Here is a 26,183-nt window from a genome sequence, read left to right on the forward strand (position 1 = left end):
AAGGGTTTTTCTTTATTTTGACTATTTTCTACATTGTAGAATAACAGCAAAGACATCAAAACTATGAAATAACACATATGGAATCATGTAGTAACCAAAAAAGTGTTAAACAAATCAAAATGTATATTATATTTTACATTCTTCAAAGTAGCCACCCTTTGCCTTGATGACAGCTTTGCACACTCTTGGCATTCTCTCAACCAGCTGTATTGTTTTTAATTGTTTTACCTTTATTTAACTAGGCAAGTCAGTTAAGAACAAATTCTTATTTTCAATGACGGCCTAGGAACAGTGGGTTAACTGCCTTGTTCAGGGGCAGAACGACTAGCTTCATGAGGTAGTCACTGAGTAATTGCCTCGTTATTTTCAAGCATGGTGGTGGCTGCATCATGGAATGAGTATGCTTGACATCGGCAAAGACTAGGGAGTTTTTCAGGATAAAAAGAAAGGGGCACAGGCAAAATCCTTGAGTAAAACCTGCTTCAGTCTGCTTTACACCAGACACTCGTAGAGGAATTGACAGAGCTTGAAAAGATTTGAAAAAAATAATGGGCAAATATTGCACTATCCAAAGCAATTAGATACTTACCCAAGAAGACTCACATATTCCACTTTGCTTTTAGAGTATTTTGTGTAAATAGTTTACAAAAACATGTCCGTTAAATCCATTTTAATCCCACTTTTAAACACAATACAATTTGAAAAAATCCAAGCGGGGGGAATATGATCAAAAAAGGATCATGTAAGCGTTTTTTTTTTTTTGTGTGTTAGAAGTGTTAGTAGGAAGGTGGACTGGTGATTTTATAGGGTTGAAGGTCAGGCTGGGATGGTGTATTGGGTTAAGGTCAGGCTGGGATGGTGTATTGGGTTGAGGTCAGGCTGGGATGGTGTATTGGGTTAAAGGTCAGGCTGGGATGGTGTATTGGGTTGAGGTCAGGCTGGGATGGTGTATTGGGTTGAGGTCAGGCTGGGATGGTGTATTGGGTAAAAGGTCAGGCTGGGATGGTGTATTGGGTAAAAGGCCAGGCTGGGATGGTGTATTGGGTTAAGGTCAGGCTGGGATGGTGTATTGGGTTAAGGTCAGGCTGGGATGGTGTATTGGGTTAAGGTCAGGCTGGGATGGTGTATTGGGTTAAAGGTCAGGCTGGGATGGTGTATTGGGTTAAGGTCAGGCTGGGATGGTGTATTGGGTTAAGGTCAGGCTGGGATGGTGTATTGGGTTAAGGTCAGGCTGGGATGGTGTATTGGGTTAAAGGTCAGGCTGGGATGGTGTATTGGGTTAAGGGTCAGGCTGGGATGGTGTATTGGGTAAAAGGTCAGGCTGGGATGGTGTATTGGGTAAAAGGTCAGGCTGGGATGGTGTATTGGGTAAAAGGTCAGGCTGGGATGGTGTATTGGGTAAAAGGTCAGGCTGGGATGGTGTATTGGGTTGAGGTCAGGCTGGGATGGTGTATTGGGTTGAGGTCAGGCTGGGATGGTGTATTGGGTTAAGGGTCAGGCTGGGATGGTGTATTGGGTTAAGGGTCAGGCTGGGATGGTGTATTGGGTTAAGGGTCAGGCTGGGATGGTGTATTGGGTAAAGGGTCAGGCTGGGATGGTGTATTGGGTTAAAGGTCAGGCTGGGATGGTGTATTGGGTTAAAGGTCAGGCTGGGATGGTGTATTGGGTTAAAGGTCAGGCTGGGATGGTGTATTGGGTAAAAGGTCAGGCTGAGATGGTGTATTGGGTAAAAGGTCAGGCTGGGATGGTGCATTGGGTAAAAGGTCAGGCTGAGATGGTGTATTGGGTAAAAGGTCAGGCTGGGATGGTGTATTGGGTATCCAGAATCTCCCATACGTGTTCATTTGGGTTGAGATCTGGTGACTGAGAAACTCACACATTAGTAGAAATAACATTAAACCCTCTGTTCTTTTAGAGCTTCTCTTAGCCAAAATTATGGGCAACTTGCCATTTTGATAAAGATGTTGGATCTTACTTTGAGCCAGTTTGCAACAGCAGGAAAATAATCCTGCAGCAACAGGACATTATAATTAATGGAGATTTCTGAAGGAGTTGATGATACATTTTTCATAAGGGAAAATAAAGTCTGAAACTACAGCTAGGATGCACCAACATGGATGACCTCTTAAACTGGGTTAAATCAAGGTTTATCTGTTCTTCCTGTATCACCAAATTTTAAACTTTAGTTTTAATTTAATCCTTCATCTGATCTATATTTAGTTTTTACTTTTAACCTAGATAAATTTGAAGCCTGTTGCAATTATTATATATTTTTTTAATATAAGCTTAGATTGGAGATTCATCTCCAAACTGCCACTTGATGTGGTTTAACTGACTAAATGGCAGCAAATCTACTGTGGCGAGACCAGAACGATAGAGTTCCTCAGAGAACAATATTAGAAACAGGTTGAATCCTGTTGAGTTTTATGATAATATTGAGATTTTCTTAGAGATACCGCTTCTCCAAGGACTCTGTAATGCAACTGGAAAGAAAGGTTGGACCAACCATTAAGCGTGGGAGTGATAGGAACGAGGCTGTACCCCCACTACCTCAGCTCCCGGTGGTCCTACGGTTCTATGTAACTGGATGTTTCCAGATGGGGGTTGGGGACCTTTTTGGACTCCACAAGTCAACCCTCTGCAGGATTCTAGTCAGTGTCCAGTGCTTTTGTCGATCTGAAGAATCAGTACATTCAATCCTACAACTGGATTTTACAGGAGAGCTAGATTTTCAGGTGTACTAGGGGCGATAGACTGTACACACATTCTTATTCCCAACTCTGGTGGCGTTGAATGGAGAACTATTCCGTAATTGGAAAGGTAACTGGTCCATCAATGTGCAGGCACCAACATACTAGCTAGATGGCCAGGATCCACCCATGACAGCAGTATCTTTTGACAATAGTCATCTGTGTGCAATGCTGGAAAGAGGGGCATATGAAGGCCACCTTCTAGGTGACAATGGATATGCCTGTTGTGGGTACCTTATGACTCCGCTTTTAAACCCCCAGACACCTGAAGAGAGAGAATACACCACCTCTCATATCCTGACAGGAGATCTCATAGAGAGAGAATACACCACCTCTCATATCCTGACAGGAGATCTCATAGAGAGAGAATACACCACCTCTCATATCCTGACAGGAGATCTCATAGAGAGAGAATACACCACCTCTCATATCCTGACAGGAGATCTCATAGAGAGAGAATACACCACCTCTCATATCCTGACAGGAGATCTCATAGAGAGAGAATACACCACCTCTCATATCCTGACAGGAGATCTCATAGAGAGAGAATACACCACCTCTCATATCCTGACAGGAGATCTCATAGAGAGCTCAAGATTTCCATGCCTACAGGAGGGGCTCTGCACGAAGATGGACAGTACACTGACATCATTATTGCAGTGGCAGTTCTGTATAACCTTGGCAGGAGACAAGGAGAAGACCTACCTGAGGAGGATGAAGATGGCCAGGTGCAACATGCTGCGAATGGGAATGCTGTGAGGAGAACCTTGATTGAGAACCATTTTGCAGACTGAGGTGTAAATAATGTAACACTGGTAACATATAAAAAGCAATATTATATTTTTGATAGACACAATTCCTAAGTAGGCTTTCTGTATTAACATACATTATTAAGACATTGTTTTTCTCAGTACCATACCGGGTGGAACTGAAAGCACCAGAACACAAGAGTGGGGACAATACTGGAGGACACCAAATTGCTAGAGAAAGCATTGTTTTAATAAATAATTGTTTTAATAAATAAAAAGATCAGCATTCATTTTGGGCATTTGTTTCCCTGAAGGAGTTTCTGTTTCTGAATTTGCAGTAGCTCTCTTTGTAAATTCAAGACCTCAATCTGCAGTAGATTTTCCTCTCTTTCCAGCCTCCAAAACATCAATATGAGCTGGTTCATATCAGTTCTGGGGCGTTTGCTTGGCCTCTCTGGTGTTTTTCTGCTGGTGCAAGATCCAGGCGATGCTGTTTCTCCACGGCAACAGGGTGTAAGCTCAACTAAAGGAAAGGAACAGCTATTTAATTGGGGTTTATGAAGTGCTCAGCCTTGGTACGAATGATGTTATGCAACATGCTGAAACGGGACTGATAACAGAAACATTGTAGTGAAATAGCAGTAATGTTAGTTTTAACGTGCGTTATAGTCATTGATGTTTACCAGTTATTTATGCTTACTGAATATTGGTGGGTCGAGTTGTCCGTCGTTATCATAGTGGTTAAGGAGAGGGTCAAACTACTGGGGAATCACCTCGCATATCTTCTGGGAGAGAGGAGCAATTCCCTTGGCAGGAGGCCCCCCTTCCGGTCTGAAATAGCCCCCACCTCTCCTCTGCCGCAACCATTTTTTCACTTTGAAGTTTTTCCAGCACGCCTTCATCTGATTTGTGTCTCTCTTCTCTTTTAATCCCTGTCGATCCATTAAATCTTTGTTATAAAGTGTCCCAGGTGCCTGTCTGTCTTTTTGACAGTTCTGTTGTCTCTTTTTATCCTCCAGTACGTTGCTAAACTCCTCCATCAGCTTCTGACCAGGTTTTTTTGATAAGCGGAGAAATTTGAACTTTGACGTGCCATGATCAGGTGGCTAATGAACAAAATAATAAATGGCTAAATAATGTTAAGTAATGACAATAACAATTGATCTTATGCTAGCTAGCTTGGTTTATAAACTAGCTAGCCAGCTACAGTAGCTAACGTTAGCTAACAAACGAGTTGTCTGTCTAGTACTGGCAAATAACAGATTTTATTTCAAATTAGCCAACCCATGTGAACCTTTCACGAGGGAGTTGCAGCAGTGCTACATTGTTATTATTTTATCAAGGAACAGCAACTATGTTGGCTCATTTGTCAGGTAGGCTAGCTACTTTGTTTCAACTCACGAAATACCTCAATATTGGTGTAACGTGTCACTAATCATAGTTTAAAACCGTTAATCTTGGATTCACTGATCCAGATTTGAAGTGAAGTGGTGCAACACATCTCTGATTTAATTCTAAACCTAGATTTACAAAACCTAGATTAGCTCTATTCCTTGATTAATTTAAACCATGTTGGTGCAACCTACCCTACACGTTTTACATTTACTGCATTGCAGGACAGTTCTGCAACTGGGTGATCAAATTAAGATCCTACAGCTATAAATGGACCTAAGCATAATGTGTTGTTAATTGCTTAATTAACTCAAGAACCAAACCTGTGTGAAAGAACCTGCTTGCAATGCACTTTGTGTCCCTCATTTATGCAAGTGTTTCCTTTATTTTGGCAGTTACCTGTATATTGAGTACTCTGACGGCCCAGGCAGTCTTTAACCCACATCAAACAGCTGTGGTTCAATGCAGCTGAGCTGTCACATTTGGAGGGACTGACTGACTGACTGACTGACTGACTGACTGATTGGCTGACTGGGAGCACTGCTCTTTTGGCCTCTGGGCTTCCGTAATTAGCCCCACACCAGATGCTGCTAATCCTCTCATCTTCCCCTCTTCTCTTTCTCTATCCATCTTCACTTTTCCTCCTCTCCCCTCATACCTTTCATCTCACTCCTCTCTCCGGTTTTCTGTCACTCGCTTGTACTGTACTGTAGGTCGAGGCCTGGCGTTGTATACTGGCCATGGTTGTACACAAGTCATACACCCATGTTTGACTGGGAGGCTCAGGCTATTATGTAAATCAGTGTCATGCAGACATGATGTGTGAGGTTGTGATTCAGTGGGCCAGGACTGGGATGGACGGTTTGGGCTGTGACTGGACATTGAAGGAGAAAAGATAGATTCTGTACCATCCTGGATATGGGATGCCCCCCTTAGCTCTCTCTCTCTCTCACTCACTAACCCTGTCTAATTTCTTTCCATAGCCTCACACACAGTCACACTGCCTGGCATAAGCCGGTCACGGCCAATACAAACCCAGTCAGACTCACAAAGGACAGAATAGAAATGGTATGTCTGTTTGTAGCCCGCTCACGGCTTAGTTAGTCGGTGTCAATGTTTACTGAAGCTAAAACCAGAGAGAAACTGAGTGGGTTGTTGGTTAGCTGTTTGACAGGATGCCACATGGCTGGTCGTCCCACACTGCCAAAGCACACTCATGCTCGGGGACCTGTACGGTATGTAGGTATGTATGTAGCCATCTCTAGCATACTGGTGGTGGTGATGAGGGACTCCCTGTTCAGGTAAAAATCATCAAGGACCAGAAATTCAAAATTCTGTCAATCAAATCTCTCAAAGACGTACGGTACATTCATAACATACATTAATATATATATAGTATCTCTCAGTTAAAGACCTACAGGGCATTCGGAAAGTATTCAGACCCCTTGACTTTTTCCACATTTTGTTACATTACAGCCTTATTCTAAAATGGATTATTAAATCGTTTTTCCCCTCATCAATCTGCACACAATACCCCATAATGACAAAGCAAAAACAGTTTTTTCGATTTTTTTGCAAATGTATTAAAAACTGAAATCGCGTATTTACATAATACCCTTTGCTATGAGACTCGACATTGAGATCAGGTGCATCCTGTTTCCATTGATCATCCTTGATGTTTCTACAACTTGATTAGAGCCCACCTGTGGTAAATTCAATTGATTGGACATGATTTGGAAAGGCACACACCCGTCTATATAAGGCCCCACAGTTGACAGTGCATGTCAGAGTAAAAACCAAGCCATGAGGTCGAAGGAATTGTCCGTAGAGCGCCGAGACAGGATTGTGTCGAGGTACAGATCTGGGGGAAGGGTGACAAAAAAATGTCTGCATGATTGAAGGTCCCCAAGAACACAGTGGCCTCCATCATTCTTAAGTGGAAGAAGTTTGGAACCACCAAGACTCTTCCTAGAGCTGGCAGCCCGGCCAAACTGAGCAATCGGGGGAGAAGGGCCTTGGTCAGGGAGGTGACCAAGAAGCCCGATGGTCGCTCTGACAGCGCTCCAGAGTTCCTCTGTGGAGATGGGAGAACCTTTCAGAAGGACAACCATCACTGCAGCACTCCACAAATCAGGCCTTTATGGTAGAGTGGCCAGACGGAAGCCACTCCTCAGTAAAAGGCACATGACAGCTCACTTGGAGTTTGCCAAAAGGCACCTAGAGACTCTCAGACCATGAGAAACAAGATTCTCTGGTCTGATGAAACCAAGATTGAACTCTTTGGCCTGAATGCCAAGTGTCACGTCTGGAGGAAACCTGGCACCATCCCTATGCTGTGCTGTGGGGATGTTTTTCAGCAGCAAGGGCTGCGAGACAAGTCAGCATTGAGGAAAAGATGAACGGAGCAAAGTACAGAGAGCAAAGTGCTGCAATGCTCCCCATCCAACCTGAAAGTTTGAGAGGATCTGCAGAGAAGAATGGGAGAAACTCTCCAAATACAGGTGTGGCAAGCTTGTAGCATCATACCCAAGAAGACTCAATGCTGTAATCGCTGCCAAAGGTGCTTCAACAAAGTACTGAGTGAAGGGTCTGAATAATTCTGTAATTGTGATATCGTTTAGTTTTTTTTATTTGCAAGCATTTCTAAAAACCTGTGTTTTATCATGTGTGGCATATCAAGAAGCTGATTTAAACAACAGGATCATTAAACAAGTGCACCTTGTGCTGGGGACAATAAAAGGTCACTCTAAAATGTGCAGTTTTTTTCACACAACGCAATGCCATAGAAGTCTCAAGTTTTGAGGGAGAGTGCAATTGGCATGCTGACTTCAGGAATGTCTACCAGAGCTGTTGCCAGAGAGTGTTCATTTTTCTACCATAAGTCTTTTTAGAGAATATGGCTGTACGTCCAACTAGCATCACAACTGTAGCCCACGTGTAAACCACACCAGCTTAGGGTGACCACATCCTGCTTCTTCCCCTGTGGGATCTTAGACCAGCCACCCGGACAGCTGATGAAACTGAGGAGTATTTCTGTCTGTAATAAAGCCCTTTGTGGGGAAAAACTTATTCTGATTGGCTGGGCCTGGCTCCCCAGTGAGTGGGCCTGGCTCCCAAATGGGTGGTCCTATGCTCTTGCAGGCCCACCCATGGCTGTGCCCCTGCCTAGTTGTGAAATAATGCATTTATTTCAATTGCCTGATTTCCTTATATGAACTGTAACTCAGTAAAATGGTTGAAATTGTTGCATGTTGCGTTTCATATTTTTGTTCAGTATATTTATGTCGCAAGCTAACAACACAGGGCGTAACGTTAGCTAGCTAGCTGCTAGGAGGATGTCATGTCATTGGTGGAGTGGGTGAGTGACTGACTTTCCCCTCATATTGTTTTTCGGTGGCTATACACAGCTTCAGATGCAGGTGTCATTTGGTTATCTAGCAAGAACTTGATCTACTGTTAGCCAGTGAATTTGCAAATGCAAGAGATATGCTAGCAAACTGGATATCTAGCTAGCTACTCCGATTTCAGAGCACTCTCGTCTGTGTGTAACTGATGAATTTACCCGCTGAATATGACCGGTGTCAGTAAATGTAGGCAAAAAAAAGTTCATAGTTACTCATGAACTCTCTAGATAACATGAAAACAGCCTAACCAGCTCTGCTAGGGCGAGTAAAATGGTCAGTTATCTCATTTGTGTCTGGAAGTAGCTAGCTAGCAAGCTAGTCACCTTTAGCCAGTTAGCTTCGGTGCTTGGTTGGGACAAGCATGCATTGGCAGGCAAGCTGCAGAAGGACCAGTAGGCTACAATACCCCATCGTTTGTCAGTGCAATTTTGACATCCAACTATCTGCAAAAGTTTGAGAGGGTTTATCTAATTTTCCTTCGTTAGATTTTGAAATCCATTCAGGTGTATTTTGTTGCGAATGCATTCTAATTATCCAAAGTCACACTTTTACAACTGCCTGTAAACACACAGTCCAGTTCAATGTGAATGATGACAGGTCCTACTGCCTGTAAACACACAGTCCAGTTCAAAGTGAATGATGGCAGGCCTGTGTGGCAGATGGCTTGTTTGCATTAAGGCCTACTGTAGCTCTGATTTGTCTATGGCACACCAGTCTGTGTAGACTCCGGTCCTGGACGAGATAAATGTTTTTATTAGGTTTTATTTACTGCAGTGTAAATAAAAACTTGTCCAAACGCACGGCCGCTTTCCCACTCTATATTTCTATAGAATTATCACAATGCCTGACTATATGTAATTCCAAAACACTCTAAGAATTTATGAACACGTGAAAATGACCATATCTACAGTGAGGGGGGAAAAAAGGTATTTGATCCCCTGATGATTTTGTCCGTTTGCCCACTGACAAAGAAAGGATCAGTCTATAATTTTAATGGAAGGTTTATTTGAACAGTGAGAGACAGAATAACAACAAAGAAATCCAGAAAAATGCATGTCAAAAATGTTATAAAATGATTTGCATTTGAAGGAAATAAGTATTTGACCCCCTCTCAATCAGAAAGATTTCTGGCTCCCAGGTGTCTTTTATACAGGTAACGAGCTGAGATTAGGAGCCCACTCTTAAAGGGAGTGCTCCTAATCTCAGCTTGTTACCTGTATAAAAGACACCTGTCCACAGAAGCAATCAATCAATCAGATTCCAAACTCTCCACCATGGCCAAGACCAAAGAGCTCTCCAAGGATGTCAGGGACAAGATTGTAGACCTACACAAGGCTGGAATGGGCTACAAGACCATCGCCAAGCAGCTTGGTGAGAAGGTGACAACAGTTGGTGCGATTATTCGCAAATGGAAGAAACACAAAAGAACTGTCAATCTCCCTCGGCCTGGGGCTCCATGCAAGATCTCACCTTGTGGAGTTGCAATCGATCATGAGAACGGTGAGGAATCAGAACCACACGGGAGGATCTTGTCAATGATCTCAAGGCAGCTGGGACCATAGTCACCAAGAAAACAATTGGTAACACACTACGCCGTTGAAGGACTGAAATCCTGCAGCGCCCTCAAGGTCCCCCTGCTCAAGAAAGCACATATACATGCCCGTCTGAAGTTTGCAAATGAATGATTCATAGGACAACTGGGTGAAAGTGTTCTGGTCAGATGAGACCAAAATGGAGCTCTTTGGCATCAACTCAACTCGCCGAGTTTGGAGGAGGAGGAGGAATGCTGCCTATGACCCCAAGGACACCATCCCCACCATCAAACATGGAGGTGGAAACATTATGCTTTGGGGGTGTTTTTCTGCTAAGGGGACAGGACAACTTCACCGCATCAAAGGAACGATGGACGGGGCCATGTACCGTCAAATCTTGGGTGAGAACCTCCTTCCCTTAGCCAGGGCATTGAAAATGGGTCGTGGATGGGTATTCCTGCATGAAAATGACCCAAAACACACGGCCAAGGCAACAAAAGAGTGGCTCAAGAAGAAGCACATTAAGATCTTCAAGTGGCCTAGCCAGTCTCCAGACCTTAATCCCATAGAAAATCTGTGGAGGGAGCTGAAGGTTCGAGTTGCCAAACGTCAGCCTCGAAACCTTAATGACTTGGAGAAGCTCTGCAAAGAGGAGTGGGACAAAATCCCTCCTGAGATGTGTGCAAACCTGGTGGCCAACCACAAGAAACATCTGACCTCTGTGATTGTCAACAAGGGTTTTGCCGCTAAGTCATGTTTTGCAGAGGGGTCAAATACTTATTTCCCTCATTAAAATGCAAATCAATTTATAACATTTTTGACATGTGTTTTTCTGGATTTTTTGTTATTCTGTCTCTCACTGTTCAAATAAACCTACCATTAAAATTATAGACTGATCATTTCTTTGTCAGTGGGCAAACGTACAAAATCAAAACGAGACATGACCTTTTTCAAGGTCAGTCTCGCAAAAAGACGCATTCATGCGTTCTTACTACCCGCTATTCAAAGTGCTCTGAACAAATTAAAGGAATCGTTCACAAACATTGGCACATTCTGAAATACGATGATAGTCTTGGTAATGTGTTTTCTGATCTTCCCCTGGTCGTATTCTCGCGGGGCAGAAATCTCAGAGACCAATTGGTACACTCTGATTTACCAGCCCAAGATATTCCTGAACAACGCCTATTTGCGCCCATACTGGATGGAAATTACAAGTGTAATGGCTGTGCTCAATGCAATGGCACTTACAAATGTAGATCCTTCAAACACCCCCAAACAGGGAAATCTATCCCAATTAAAGGTGTTATTACGTGTTCCACTAAGTCAGTTATTTACCTTATAACTTGTCCCTGTGGTAAAAATTATGTGGGTAAAACAAAGCGTGAATTAAAAGTACGTATCTCAGAGCACCGTAGCACCATTAGGTGCAAAAACCTGACTTACCCAGTTGCGGCCCACTTTTTGGAGGCAGGCCATTCGATTTCGTCTCTGCGTTATATTGGCATCGAACATGTCACCCTCCCGAGGAGAGGGGGTGACCTTGATAATTTATTGTTAAAACGAGAGGCTGCCTGGATCTTTAATTTAAAGACACTTGCTCCCTTCGGTCTCAACATAGACTTTGATCTGAAGCCATTCTTGTGATTATTGTGATTTTGCCATTGTAATTGTTTGTTAGATACTTTTTAGACTACAAATGCTATGATCATATGTTATCCATTTGTTTGTCTTTTTGTATGTTCCTTGTATACCATTTTTTAAATATTTCAGTTAACCAATGATATTAGGCCATACTTGGCCATGATTACAAACACCTGTGTGTCTCTTGACACTATATAAATGACTCATCTCTCAGTGTTTGTGATGATACCCTGATGAAGACAGCTTAGCTGTCGAAACGTTGGTTATTAAAATTTTTGCATCTGAGCTCTTAGAGTGTGCGGCTTTCCTTTATTTTCTAACAAACCTGGTGGCCAACCACAAGAAACATCTGACCTCTGTGATTGTCAACAAGGGTTTTGCCGCTAAGTCATGTTTTGCAGAGGGGTCAAATACTTATTTCCCTCATTAAAATGCAAATCAATTTATAACATTTTTGACATGTGTTTTTCTGGATTTTTTGTTATTCTGTCTCTCACTGTTCAAATAAACCTACCATTAAAATTATAGACTGATCATTTCTTTGTCAGTGGGCAAACGTACAAAATCAGCAGGGGATCAAATTCCTTTTTTCCCTCACTGTAAGTGCTCGCTTGTCAGAAAATGTTTTAAAGTGTAATTGTTCCTGGGGTGTATATGAACAGATTTTAATAAGATTTCATGTTGCTAAAATGCTGTCAGTTCTACTTTTAAGTGAGCACAGTTTGCAACTCATTCATTCATCAGTTCATTCAGTCATGAGAAAGTAGGTATAGGCCTATGACTGTGGTCGGTCTAGCACAGATGGTGTTGATCGCCCTCTGCTGACCCCCTCAGAAGCCAGAGCAGCCTTCTGAGGGGGTCAGGAGGTTAAAGGTCAGACAGAGTGGACAAACCGCAGTATGTCCGGTGATGAGGGATGGGATGGCATATACTCCCTGAGGCTGGCAGCTGAGTTGGCACAGCAGCTGTAAACTGACTGGATTAGACTGTGTGTGTCACGAGTTGCTGATTCTTCTATTGTTCCTGGAGCATTGTTCACATGTTTCTCCAAGGTGTTAAAAGATGGATGTAAAGCAGTGATGTTGAAAACTGTTAGTGTGTGATGAGCAGGCCAACACCAGTACCCTCCCCAGCCTGGTTTCACTGGACAGCTTTGCAAATTGGTGTCAGTGTGATGGCCCAGGGAGAGAAAGAGAGGACGGGAGAGTGAGGGAGAGTGAGGGAGAGTGAGGGAGAGGACGGGAGAGTGAGGGAGAGGACGGGAGAGGACGGGAGAGTGAGGGAGAGGACGGGAGAGTGAGGGAGAGTGAGGGAGAGTGAGGGATAGTGAGGGAGAGAGAGAATCAGGTTTATTTAGGGAGGTCCTCCTCTCCTCTCTTCTTCCCTATTCTCCCTCTCCACTCGTGTTCTTTGTCTCCATTTCCACCTTTTCTCTCTTCTTCTTTCTCCCTCTCTCTTTGCGCTCATATTCTCTCTTCTTCTCTCCTTGGGGACAGCCAGTGTCCTCATTCAGCTACGCCTGCCTGCAGACTCATATACATTAGACAGGAGTTAGAATACTTCCTTCTTTCTCTTTCAGCTAAATGCCTTAAGTGATGGTGGCTCTTCCAGTCCACTCCCAAATCAAGCCAGGGCTCTGAAAACCAGTCCAGGCCACTCCCAAATCAAGCCAGGGCTCTGAAAACCAGTCCAGGCCACTCCCAAATCAAGCCAGGGCTCTGAAAACCAGTCCAGGCCACTCCCAAATCAAGCCAGGGCTCTGCAAACCAGGCCAGTCCACTCCCAAATCAAGCCAGGGCTCTGTAAACCAGTCCAGGCCACTCCCAAAGCAAGCCAGGGCCCTTCAAACCAGGCCAGTCCACTCCCAAATCAAGCCAGGGCTCTTCAAACCAGTCCAGGCCTCTCCCAAATCAAGCATGGGCTCTGCAAACCAGTCCAGTCCACTCCCAAATCAAGCCAGGGCTCTGCAAACCAGTCCAGTCCACTCCCAAATCAAGCCAGGGCTCTGCAAACCAGTCCAGTCCACTCCCAAAGCAAGCCAGGGCTCTGCAAATCAGTCCAGGCCACTCCCAAAGCAAGCCAGGGCTCTTCAAACTAGTCCAGTCCCAATGCAAGCCAGGGCTCTTCAAACCAGTCCAGTCCCAAAGCAAGCCAGGGCTCTTCAAACCAGTCCACTCCCAAAGCAAGCCAGGGCTCTTCAAACCAGTCCAGTCCACTCCCAAAGCAAGCCAGGGCTCTTCAAACCAGTCCAGTCCACTCCCAAAGCAAGCCAGGGCTCTTCAAACCAGTCCAGTCCACTCCCAAAGCAAGCCAGGGCTCTTCAAACCAGTCCAGGCCACTCCCAAAGCAAGCCAGGGCTCTTCAAACCAGTCTAGTCCAGTACACTTCCAAAGTAGAGCACTTCAAACCAGTGCCTCAAGAATTGCAATATTGTTTGTTTCCTCCTGGTAGTTCATTGATTGGTTAATGTCACTGATTGCCCAGAGAGTCCAATCATCTGGTCTGAATTAGTACCACGACCAGCTAGTGGTCCAGATTGACAACGTCCTGACATCCAGCCCTGTAGCAGGGTGGGTCTGTGTTGTCAGAGGCAGGAGTCACAGTGGAAGAGAGATGTGATCATGTATGTCTCAGCAACATTATGTTATTGTTATTTATGGTGGCTATATCATCATGGAACAATGGGACACACTCCTAAAGCTATTAGTTCCATGCCGGGCCTACACCTGGGCCGATCTACAGCTAGACACACACGCACGCTCGCACTATAGCACACACACAAACACATAAACACACACACACACACATTCACGCGCAAGCATACACGCACACGCAAACACACACAGTGTGATGGCACACAGTCTGTTTGGTCTTCAGACAGTTCTCTCTGAGTGACACTAAGCCCATTTAGAAATGCTTAGTCCTCTCTTCCACCGTGACCTCAGAACTAACAGGAACCTCTCTTCCCCCCCCCCTCACTCTCTCCCCCCCCCCCCCCTTCACTCTCTCTCCCCCCTCCCTCTTCCCTCACTATCTCTCCCCCCCTCCCTCTTCCCTCACTCTCTCTCCCCCCTCCCTCTTCCCTCACTCTCTCTCCCCCCTCCCTCTTCCCTCACTCTCTCTCTCCCCCTCCCTCTTCCCTCACTCTCTCTCCCCCCCTCCCTCTTCCCTCACTCTCTCTCCCCCCCTCCCTCTTCCCTCACTCTCTCTCTCCCCCCTCCCCTCCCCCCCCTCACTCTCTCTCCCCCTCCCTCTTCCCTCACTCTCTCTCCCCCCTCCCTCTTCCCTCACTCTCTCTCCCCCTTCCCTCTTCCCTCACTCTCTCTTCCCTCACTCTCTCTCCCCCTCCCTCTTCCCTCACTCTCTCTCCCCCTCTCCCTCTTCCCTCACTCTCTCTCCCTCTTCCCTCACTCTCTCTCCCCCCTCCCTCTTCCCCCCTCCCTCTTCCCTCACTCTCTCTCCCCCCCTCCCTCTTCCCTCACTCTCTCTCCCCCCTCCCTCTTCCCTCACTCCTCTCCTCTCCCCCCTCCCTCTTCCCTCACTCTCTCTCCCCCCCTCCCTCTTCCCTCACTCTCTCTTCCCTCACTCTCTCTCCCCCCTCCCTCTTCCCTCACTCTCTCTTCCCTCTTCCCTCACTCTCTCTCCCCCCCACCCTCTTCCCTCACTCTCTCTCCCCCCCTCCCTCTTCCCTCACTCTCTCTCCCCCCCTCCCTCTTCCCTCACTCTCTCTTCCCTCACTCTCTCTCCCCCTCCCTCTTCCCTCACTCTCTCTCCCCCCCCACCCTCTTCCCTCACTCTCTCTCCCCCTCCCTCTTCCCTCACTCTCTCTCCCCCCACCCTCTTCCCTCACTCTCTCTCCCCCCCTCCCTCTTCCCTCACTCTCTCTCCCCCCCTCCCTCTTCCCTCACTCTCTCTCCCCCCTCCCTCTTCCCTCACTCTCTCTCCCCCCCTCCCTCTTCCCTCACTCTCTCTCCCCCCCTCCCTCTTCCCTCACTCTCTCTCCCCCCCTCCCTCTTCCCCTCACTCTCTCTCCCCCCCTCCCTCTTCCCTCACTCTCTCTCCCCCCTCCCTCTTCCCTCACTCTCTCTCCCCCCTCCCTCTTCCCTCTACAGAAGTACAGGATTCAGGATGAGGATGGTTCTACCCCCCAGCAGGACCAGGGTCAGTCTCAGGCCTGTCCCCAGCACCCCTACCCTAGCCTGGAGGAGAGAGGCAGAGAGCGGGAGCTGCCAGGGAGCCACCACGGGACCCTCCGCAGCCACCATGGAGGAGGAACCCTGGACGGGTACCACCACGGCAGGGGAGACAGAGAGGGCAGGGGGGAGGGACGGCCAGAGCTGGTCCAGGTAGCAGAGAAAAACCTGTCTCAGATAGAGAACGTCCATGGATATGTCTCCCATGCACACATCTCCCCTATGAAGGTAGGACACAAAATATATGTACATGATGTTAACACAGACAAACGTACAGTACATGGTGTTAACACAGACAAACATACAGTACATGGTGTTAACACAGACAAACATACATTACATGGTGTTAACACAGACAAACATACGGTACATGGTGTTAACACAGACAAACATACGCTACATGGTGTTAACACAGACAAACATACAGTACATGGTGTTAACACAGACAAACATACGGTATATGGTGTTAATACGGTACATGGTGTTAACACAGACAAACGTACAGTACATGGTGTTAACACAGACAAACATACGGTACACGGTGTTAACACAGACAAACATACGGTACACGGTGTTAACACAGACAAACATACGGTATATGGTGTAAATACGGTACATGGTGTTAACACAGACAAACATACGGTACATGGTGTTAACACAGACAAACATACGGTACACGGTGTTAACACAGACAAACATACGGTACATGGTGTTAACACAGACAAACATACGGTACATGGTGTTAACACAGACAAACATACGGTACATGGTGTTAACACAGACAAACATACGGTACACAGTGTTAACACAGACAAACATACATTACATGGTGTTAACACAGACAAACATACGGTACATGGTTGCATGCACATGAAAGTGAACGGTTGATATATTACCCTCCCTCCCTCCCTCCATTTATTTTTTAAATATCTTTATCTGCTTTCTACTTTCCTATTTATACACCTACCTTTTAACACGCTTGTACACGATACCATAATAGAAGCCCCTGCAGTGCTTGCATCAACACACAAAGCATTAGAAGAACGAGAGATTCCTCCAGGACTGTTAAAAAAAAAAACATCTCAATGTTTGCATAGTTTTCAGGTACTAGACAGCCATGGTAAGAATCAGAGATACGCACAAGCAGTTGGCTAGCGTGTGTCTTTACCATAGACTGTATGGTGCTACCATTTTGTCTCTATGTATTGTGCTACCATGTTGTCTCTAGATATGGTGCTACCGTGTTGTCTCTGTGTATGGTGCTACCATGTTGTCTCTGTGTATGGTACTACCATGTTGTCTCTGTGTATGGTGCTACCGTGTTGTCTCTAGATATGGTGCTACCGTGTTGACTCTAGATATGGTTCTACCGTGTTGTCTCTAGATATGGTGCTACCGTGTTGTCTCTAGATATGGTGCTACCGTGTTGACTCTAGATATGGTGCTACCGTGTTGTCTCTAGATATGGTGCTACCGTGTTGTCTCTGTGTATGGTGCTACCGTGTTGTCTCTGTGTATGGTGCTACCATTTTGTCTCTATGTATTGTGCTACCATGTTGTCTCTAGATATGGTGCTACCGTGTTGTCTCTGTGTATGGTGCTACCGTGTTGTCTCTGTGTATGGTGCTACCATGTTGTCTCTGTGTATGGTGCTACCGTGTTGTCTCTAGATATGGTGCTACCGTGTTGTCTCTAGATATGGTGCTACCGTGTTGTCTCTAGATATGGTGCTACCGTGTTGTCTCTAGATATGGTGCTACCGTGTTGTCTCTGTGTATGATGCTACCGTGTTGTCTCTGTGTATGGTGCTACCGTGTTGTCTCTAGATATTGTGCTACCATGTTGTCTCTGTGTATGGTGCTACCGTGTTGTCTCTAGATATGGTGCTACCGTGTTGTTTCTAGATATGGTGCTACCATGTTGTCTCTGTGTATGGTGCTACCATGTTGTCTCTGTGTATGGTGCTACCGTGTTGTTTCTAGATATGGTGCTACCATGTTGTCTCTAGATATGGTGCTACCATGTTGTCTCCATGTTCTACATCAGAGAATACCATAATTTAGGTCATGTGACTGCACATGGGATTCTTTTGTATGCAAAGTACATGGTTGGACTAAAACCATCATAGTAGGCTGCAGTACACTGTGATCATACATTTACATTTTACATTTTAGTCATTTAGCAGACGCTCTTATCCAGAGCGACTTACAGTAGTGAATGCATACATTTCAACATGTAACATTAACAACAGTTGAGATGTTTCTCAATCAGTCTTCAAGCCAGACAGGCTACAGTCATGCTGGGTGAACACTACAAGACATTCACAGTCCTAACATCGCTGAGCCTCTCACATTGAACCACGTCTTTCCTGTAATTTGTTGTCTTGCCAACGTTGTGGTGAGCAGACTAAACGATGTGTTGCAGACAGGGGCGTCGTGAGGATTCTCCATACCTGCTGTCCGGTTACAGTACATAATAATAGGATTAGTGTGAATAATCTGATTAATGTAATAGTTGGATTTAAACGTTGACATGCTTTGCAAGAATAACGATTTACCTAAATAATCCTGTTTACATCGACATATCTGATGGGACTTTGATAAATGCAGAAAATTGCTAATCAAAATGAATCTACCACAGCAACCATTATTCTGAGTTCGGACATATAAAGTTTGTATTTTTAATTTAACATTTATTTAACTAGGCAAGTCAGTTAAGAACAAATTATTTTTATTTCTTGTGAAAACTATTTCTAAGATTGAAACTTCTCGTTTTTCCAAACTCACTTCACACACACAAAAGAGCTAAGGATTGCAATGGCACATGATCAGATACTCCGCTGGAAAACCGATTTAAGCTGTCTACATGTCATAATAATTCTAAAGATTTCTCAGAAAATCAGGTGTTTTAATCGGCGTATGCTTGCTTCGATTATGACCTTACACCGGTTAAGATAAGCAGTATTTCTATGCTTTCCGTTCTTAAGTTTTTTGTTGTTGCGTCTTTTACTTTCGGTTTCGTACACCAGCTTCAAACAGCTGAAAATACAATGTTAATGAAAATATATTTCACGGCGGTTTAGATGGTACAATCATTCTGAACATTCTGAGTGCTTGTTTTGTCACATAAACTGAAATTAGACAACTACAAACGCATAATAGTAGTGAGCATTACTCCTCTAGATATGGTTCTACCGTGTTGTCTGTGTATGGTGCTACCGTGTTGTCTGTGTATGGTGTTGTCTGTGTATGGTGCTACCATGTTGTGTCTGTGTATGGTGCTACCGTGTTGTTTCTAGATATGGTGCTACCGTGTTGTCTGTGTATGGTTCTACCGTGTTGTCTCTAGATATGGTGCTACCGTGTTGTCTCTAGATATGGTGCTACCGTGTTGTGTCTGTGTATGGTGCTACCGTGGTGTCTGTGTATGGTGCTACCGTGTTTCTAGATATGGTGCTACCGTGTTGTCTCTAGATATGGTGCTACCGTGTTGTCTCTAGATATGGTGCTACCGTGTTGTGTCTGTGTATGGTGCTACCGTGTTGTGTCTGTGTATGGTGCTACCGTGTTGTCTCTAGATATGGTGCTACCGTGTTGTGTCTGTGTATGGTGCTACCGTGTTGTTGTCTGTGTATGTTGCTACTGTGTTTCTAGATATGGTGCCACCGTGTTGTCTGTGTATGGTGCTACCGTGTTTCTAGATATGGTGCTACCGTGTTGTGTCTGTGTATGGTGCTACCGTGTTTCTCGATATGGTGCTACCGTGTTGTGTCTGTGTATGGTGCTACCGTGTTGTGTCTGTGTATGGTGCTACCGTGGTGTCTGTGTATGGTGCTACCGTGGTGTCTGTGTATGGTGCTACCGTGTTTCTAGATATGGTGCCACCGTGTTGTCTGTGTATGGTGCTACCGTGTTTCTAGATATGGTGCTACCGTGTTGTGTCTGTGTATGGTGCTACCGTGTTTCTCGATATGGTGCTACCGTGTTGTGTCTGTGTATGGTGCTACCGTGTTGTGTCTGTGTATGGTACTACCGTCTTGTGTCTGTGTATGGTACTACCATGTTGTCTGTGTATGGTGCTACCGTGTTGTCTCTAGATATGGTGCTACCGTGTTGTCTCTAGATATGGTGCTACCGTGTTGTGTCTGTGTATGGTGCTACCGTGTTGTCTCTAGATATGGTGCTACCGTGTTCTCTACACATTCTGTCTGGGCGAGCTCTCATTGACTATTGTTAATCACGGTTCTCAGAACTTGTCGTTGGCCATCTCACACTACAAGAGGATTGCAGATTGTGTGCCCGTAAAGTCAAACATGTTAGAAAATATCGGGAAGTCTGGGACTGCTCAAAGACGGGATCAGTAGCCTTCAGATTGCTTCTCTGACCCACTCACATTTAATGAGCTTCCGTGGCGGCCGTGTGCCCCGAGGAAGGCAACAACGTAGGGATTTTGTCTCTGATCTCAAAAGCTTGTCTGGGAAAGCTTCATCGAGGCCAACACTGGTTTAAATGGAACTAGTGGGATGTCATGTTCATTGTTCATAATGGATCTTTTCCACCACCTAGTGGATTATTCTTGTCACTGCAGCTGGGAGGACAGCACTTCTCTGCAACTACAATTTTTGGCCCAATCAGATATCGACCACCTCTAGGACCTTGGGACCTGTGTTAGCTCAGACAGGGTTGGATATGTAAAGACAATGTGGTAATAGCTCCACCCTGCCTTCAGACAATGAACATTGACATATTGCAACTTCTTTACTAGAGCTAAGCCATAAAGCTAATTTACTAAACCCAAGTAAAGTTTTCAGTGATGCCTTTGACTCTTTTTAAAGATTCGTTGTGACTAGTGTTTTGTTTGTTCATTCAGTGTGTGGTCTGTGTGTCTCTGTGTGGTTATTTTGGTGGTGCCCCGTGCGGGGTGTTTGCGTAGCCTCACAGTAGCATCCCATTGGGCTGCTTGGCTCTGTAGGCCCTGACAGATGGAGCAGCCATCTTGTTTCTCTCCAGGACTCCGGTCCCTCAGGGCTGTGGGGGCTGGGCCAGCCTGCACCCAACTGCACTGTCCCTCATGACCTTATGTACTGGCCAGAACAACACGCAGGCACACAAACACAAAAGTATAAAGTACACACACACACACAAACTCACACACAGACACACACACACACACACACACACACACACACACACACACACACACACACACACACACAAGAAGCATAAAGTACACACAGCAGCACACTTTTGTGACACACGCCACACCGTCACACCTCTCTACATTCACAAATAAAACCTCACCCTCACTGTGTAGTGTTCCTTAAGTGTTTATATAAAGTGTATCTCTAACATTTTAGCAGGAAGTGGTTGTGTAAAATTTGTAAAGGATGTGTGGATACTCATAGTGCATTTCCATTGGGATATACGTACAGCTCACACATTCGTCTGGCTGGCTGCACAATCGCACATTTCTGTTGTTTTCAAAGCTCTCTACATCTCCATGACTTGCACTCACTTTCATACTGGGGGGGGGCTGCTTTAGTTGCCTTTTCGTGCTTTCACAATCATCTTCCATTCAGCCATCGCATCATCTCTGTTCATCTTGAAGAAATCCAAGTGTGTGGATTTTTGCATGGAGATCAGTCTGTGTGTGTGTGTGTGGAGATCAGTCTGTGTGGAGATCAGTCTGTGTGTGTGTGTGGAGATCAGTCTGTGTGTGTGTGTGTGGAGATCAGTCTGTGTGTGTGTGTGTGGAGATCAGTGTGTGTGTGTGTGTGTGTGTGTGTGTGTGTGTGTGTGTGTGTGTGTGTGTGTGTGTGTGTGTGTGTGTGTGTGTGTGTGTGTGGAGATCAGTGTGTGTGTGGAGATCAGTGTGTGTGTGGAGATCAGTGTGTGTGTGGAGATCAGTGTGTGTGTGGAGATCAGTGTGTGTGTGTGTGTGTGTGGAGATCAGTCTGTGTGTGTGGAGATCTGTGTGTGTGTGTGTGTGTGTGTAGATCAGTCTCTGTGTGTGTGTGTGGAGATCAGTCTGTGTGTGTGTGTGTGTGTGTGGAGATCTGTGTGTGTGTGTGTGTGTGTGTGGAGATCTGTGTGTGTGTGTGTGTGTAGATCAGTCTCTGTGTGTGTGTGTGGAGATCAGTCTCTGTGTGTGTGTGTGTGTGTGTGTGTGTGTGTGTGTGTGTGGAGATCAGTCTCTGTGTGTGTGTGTGTGTGTGTGTGTAGATCAGTCTCTGTGTGTGTGTGTGGAGATCAGTCTCTGTGTGTGTGTGTGTGTGTGTGTGTGTGTGTGTGGAGATCAGTCTCTGTGTGTGTGTGTGGAGTTTAAATGTTCTCTGTGAGCTTGGCGTTCTCTTCAGGGGAGGAACTTTGGCTTATCTTAGTGTTGCGTTCGTAGTATAGGCTACAGCAGGGGTATTCAACTCTGACCCTACGAGGTCCAGAGCACTGCTGATTTTCTGTTCTCCCTGATAATTAATTGCACCCACCAAGTGTCCCAGGTCTAAATCAGTCCCTGATTAGAGGCGAACAATAACATATGCAGTGGGTATGTGTATGTGACCAATATAATTTGATTTGAAACGGTCTTCGAGGTCCAGAGTTTGAGGGGGCTACAGGATCCATCTGAGCAGACAGCATCCTGGCTGATGTTGATATCATCTCATTATACTGATCCTACCTCATCACTGCGTGTGACACATGTCAGTGTCTCTCAGTTGTGTATGTGCAGTGCATTCGGAAAGTATTCAGACCCCTTCCCTTTTTCCATATTTTGTTACGTTACAGCCTTATTCTAAAATGGATTAACTTGTTTTTTTCCCCCCTCATCAACCTACACAGAATACCCCATAATGACAAAGCAAAACATTTCTATCAATTTTAGAACATTACATTTTTTTTAACAGAAATAACGTATTTACATAAATAACTAAAAATCCTCATTAATCTAAACACAATACCCCATAGTGACATTACAATACCCCATAATGACATTACAATACCCCATAATGACATTACAATACCCCATAATGACATTACAATACCCCATAATGACATCACAATACCCCATAATGACATTACAATACCCCATAATGACATTACAATACCCCATAATGACATTACAATACCCCATAATGACATTACAATACCCCATAATGACATCACAATACCCCATAATGACATTACAATACCCCATAATGACATTACAATACCCCATAATGACATTACAATACCCCATAATGACATTACAATACCCCATAATGACAAAGCAAAAACAGGTTTTTAAAAAGTTTTGAAAAAAACTGAAATTTTTTATTTGCATACGTATTCAGACCCTTTGCTATGAGACAATAAATTGAGCTCATGTGCATCCTGTTTCCATTGATCATCCTTGAGATGTTTCTACAACTTGATTGGAGTCCACCTGGGCTAAATTCAATTGATTGGACATGATTTGGAAAGGCACACACCTGTATAAGGTCCCACAGTTGCCAGTGCATGTCAGAGTAAAAACCAAGCCATGAGGTCGAAGAAATTGTCCTTAGAGCTCCGAGACAGGATTGTGTCAAGGCATAGATCTGTGGAAGGGTACCAACAAATTTCTGCAGCATTGAAGGTCCCCAAGAACACAGTGGCCTCCATCATTCTTAAGTGGAAGAAGTTTGGAACCAACAAGACACTTCCTAGAGCTGGCAGCCCATCTCAGCCCACTGAGTGATCGGGGAAGCCACTCCTCAGTAAAAGGCACATGGCAGCCCACTTGGAGTTTGCCAAAAGGCACCTAAAGACTCTGTTTATGAGAAACAAGATTCTCTGGTCTGATGAAACCAAGATTGAACACCCTGGCCTAAATGCAAAGCTTCATGTCTGGAGGAAACCTGGCACCATCCCTACGGTGAAGCATGGTGGTGGCAGCATCATGCTGTGGGGATGTTTTTCAGCGGCAGGGACTGGGAGACTAGTCAGGATCGAGAGAAAGATGAACGGAGCAAAGTACAGAGAGATCCTTGATGAAAACCTTCACCGCTCAGGACCTCAGACTGGGGTGAAAGTTCACCTTCCAACAGGACAATGACCCTAAGCACACAGCCAAGACAGCGCAGGAGTGGCTTCGTAACAAGTCTCTGAATGTCCTTGAGTGGGTCAGCCAGAGCCTGGAACTTGAACCCGATTGAACATTGTTGGAGAGACTTGAAAATAGCTGTGCCGCTACGCTCTCCATCCAACCTGACAGAAGTCCAAAAAGACAGGTGTGCCAAGCTTGTAGCGTCATACCCAAGAAGAGTCGAGGCTATAATCGCTGCCAAAGGAGCTTCAACAAAGTACTGAATAAAGGGTCTGAATACTTAAACCTAAACCTGTTTTTGCTTCGTCATTATGGGCTATTGTGGGTATATTGAGGGGGGAAAAACTATTGAATCAATTTTAGAATAAGGCTGTAACGTAACAAAATGTGTAGAAAGTCAAGGGGTCTGAATACTTTCCAAATGCTCTCTCTCTCTCTTTGTGTGTGTGTGTGTGTGTGTGTGTATATATACACTCCTTGTAGTAACATGCTGAGTCCCTGTCCTCTGTACTGTAGGTAGAGTCGTTGGAGTGTATCTTCGACGCTGACTCGCCTGTAGGCTATGAGGAGGTTGCTGTTCCTGACTTCTCTACGCTGTATGCTACCCACCACGCCCTTCTACAGGTAACACCAACTGACCCAACCACCTGCTGTGCCACGCTCCGTTAGGTCGCCTCGGAATGACCACATCGCTTCTCATTCTGACCACATCGCTTCTCATTCTGACCACATCGCTTCTCATTCTGACCACATCGCTTCTCATTCTGACCACATCGCTTCTCATTCTGACCACATCGCTTCTCATTCTGACCACATCGCTTCTCATTCTGACCACATCGCTTCCCATTCTGACCACATCGCTTCTCATTCTGACCACATTGCTTCTCATTCTGACCACATCGCTTCTCATTCTGACCACATCGCTTCTCATTCTGACCACATCGCTTCTCATTCTGACCACATCGCTTCTCATTCTGACCACATCGCTTCCCATTCTGACCACATCGCTTCCCATTCTGACCACATCGCTTCCCATTCTGACCACATCGCTTCTCATTCTGACCACATCGCTTCTCATTCTGACCACATCGCTGCTTCCCACATTCTGACCACATCGCTTCCCATTCTGACCACATCGCTGCTTCCCACATTCTGACCACATTGCTGCTTCCCACATTCTGACCACATCGCTGCTTCCCACATTCTGACCACATCGCTGCTTCCCACATTCTGACCACATTGCTGCTTCCCACATTCTGACCACATTGCTGCTTCCCACATTCTGACCACATCGCTGCTTCCCACATTCTGACCACATCGCTGCCCAAGCTTTTTTTGTTTGTTGCTTTTTAGTTCTTTAATTTGTTGATGACACTTCTATAGCTCTTACACTGTCAGTATTCCTGCCAGAGTTGCAGTAACACGTTGCCAGCCCTAGGTGGCACCATTACCCATAGAGATCTTGCCAGCTTTGAGATGGCTAGAGCAACTTTGTTTTGACTTTTCTGTTTACATGGATGGCTTTGGATTGCAAAATGGCTCATTTGTGTGTCTTTGTGATCTTGTAGCTGTCTCTGCTGTGAGCTAATGGTGAATGTTGGCTACGGATGCCCCATCATTTCACTACACTCGCAAATAACATCTAACCGTGTGTATGTGACCAATAACATCTGCTAACTGTGTGTATGTGACCAATAACATCTGCTAACTGTGTGTATGTGACCAATAACATCTGCTAACTGTGTGTATGTGACCAATAACATCTGCTAACTGTGTGTATGTGACCAATAACATCTGCTAACCGTGTGTATGTGACCAATAACATCTGCTAACCGTGTGTATGTGACCAATAACATCTGCTAACTGTGTGTATGTGACCAATAACATCTGCTAACCGTGTGTATGTGACCAATAACATCTGCTAACCGTGTGTATGTGACCAATAACATCTGCTAACCGTGTGTATGTGACCAATAACATCTGCTAACCGTGTGTATGTGACCAATAACATCTGCTAACCGTGTGTATGTGACCAATAACATCTGCTAACCGTGTGTATGTGACCAATAACATCTGCTAACCATGTGTATGTGACCAATAACATCTGTTAACTGTGTGTATGTGACCAATAACATTTTGATTTGATCAGCAACTGTTGGCATATACATTTGTTTAGTATTCAGCTCATTTTCATTGAGGAAGTAAGCTTTATGTCATGAAAAATGTCCTTCTGGGAACTAGACCGTTAAATGTTTGGCTGATGGTTATGGTCTCAACCATCCTGTCAGATTTCATTTTGTTTTGTACGTCTCCTTCCCCTCAGTAGCCATCTCCTGTCCAGTGAACCCAGTGTTTGTAGGAGCAGAGTGGAGTCAAAACTGAGATAAGTGGACTGCTCCTTCAGGCCAATACGTGCATGAGTTATCTTCAACTGCTACATTTAATGCAGGTCTGGGCAAGG

The 26,183-nt window shown here is 45.0% G+C and overlaps 1 protein-coding gene across 6 annotated transcripts in view; it reads left to right on the forward strand.

Moving 5' to 3' along the window:
- The window catches only part of LOC115158802 (disks large homolog 1-like), a 197,018-nt gene that overhangs the window by 81,222 nt on the left and 89,613 nt on the right, over positions 1-26,183 (forward strand). For 5 of the 6 annotated variants that reach the window (XM_029708134.1, XM_029708135.1, XM_029708137.1 and 2 more), the window contains one exon: positions 15,581-15,889. In XM_029708134.1, the coding sequence (XP_029563994.1) occupies positions 15,581-15,889 (309 nt within the window). Of the gene's footprint in view, positions 1-15,580; positions 15,890-24,238; positions 24,347-26,183 lie in introns of all 6 variants that reach the window. The other variant, XM_029708136.1, reaches the window with a different exon arrangement.

The sequence above is a fragment of the Salmo trutta genome, chromosome 22 (genome assembly GCF_901001165.1).
Source record: "Salmo trutta chromosome 22, fSalTru1.1, whole genome shotgun sequence".
Classification (NCBI taxonomy): domain Eukaryota; kingdom Metazoa; phylum Chordata; class Actinopteri; order Salmoniformes; family Salmonidae; genus Salmo; species Salmo trutta.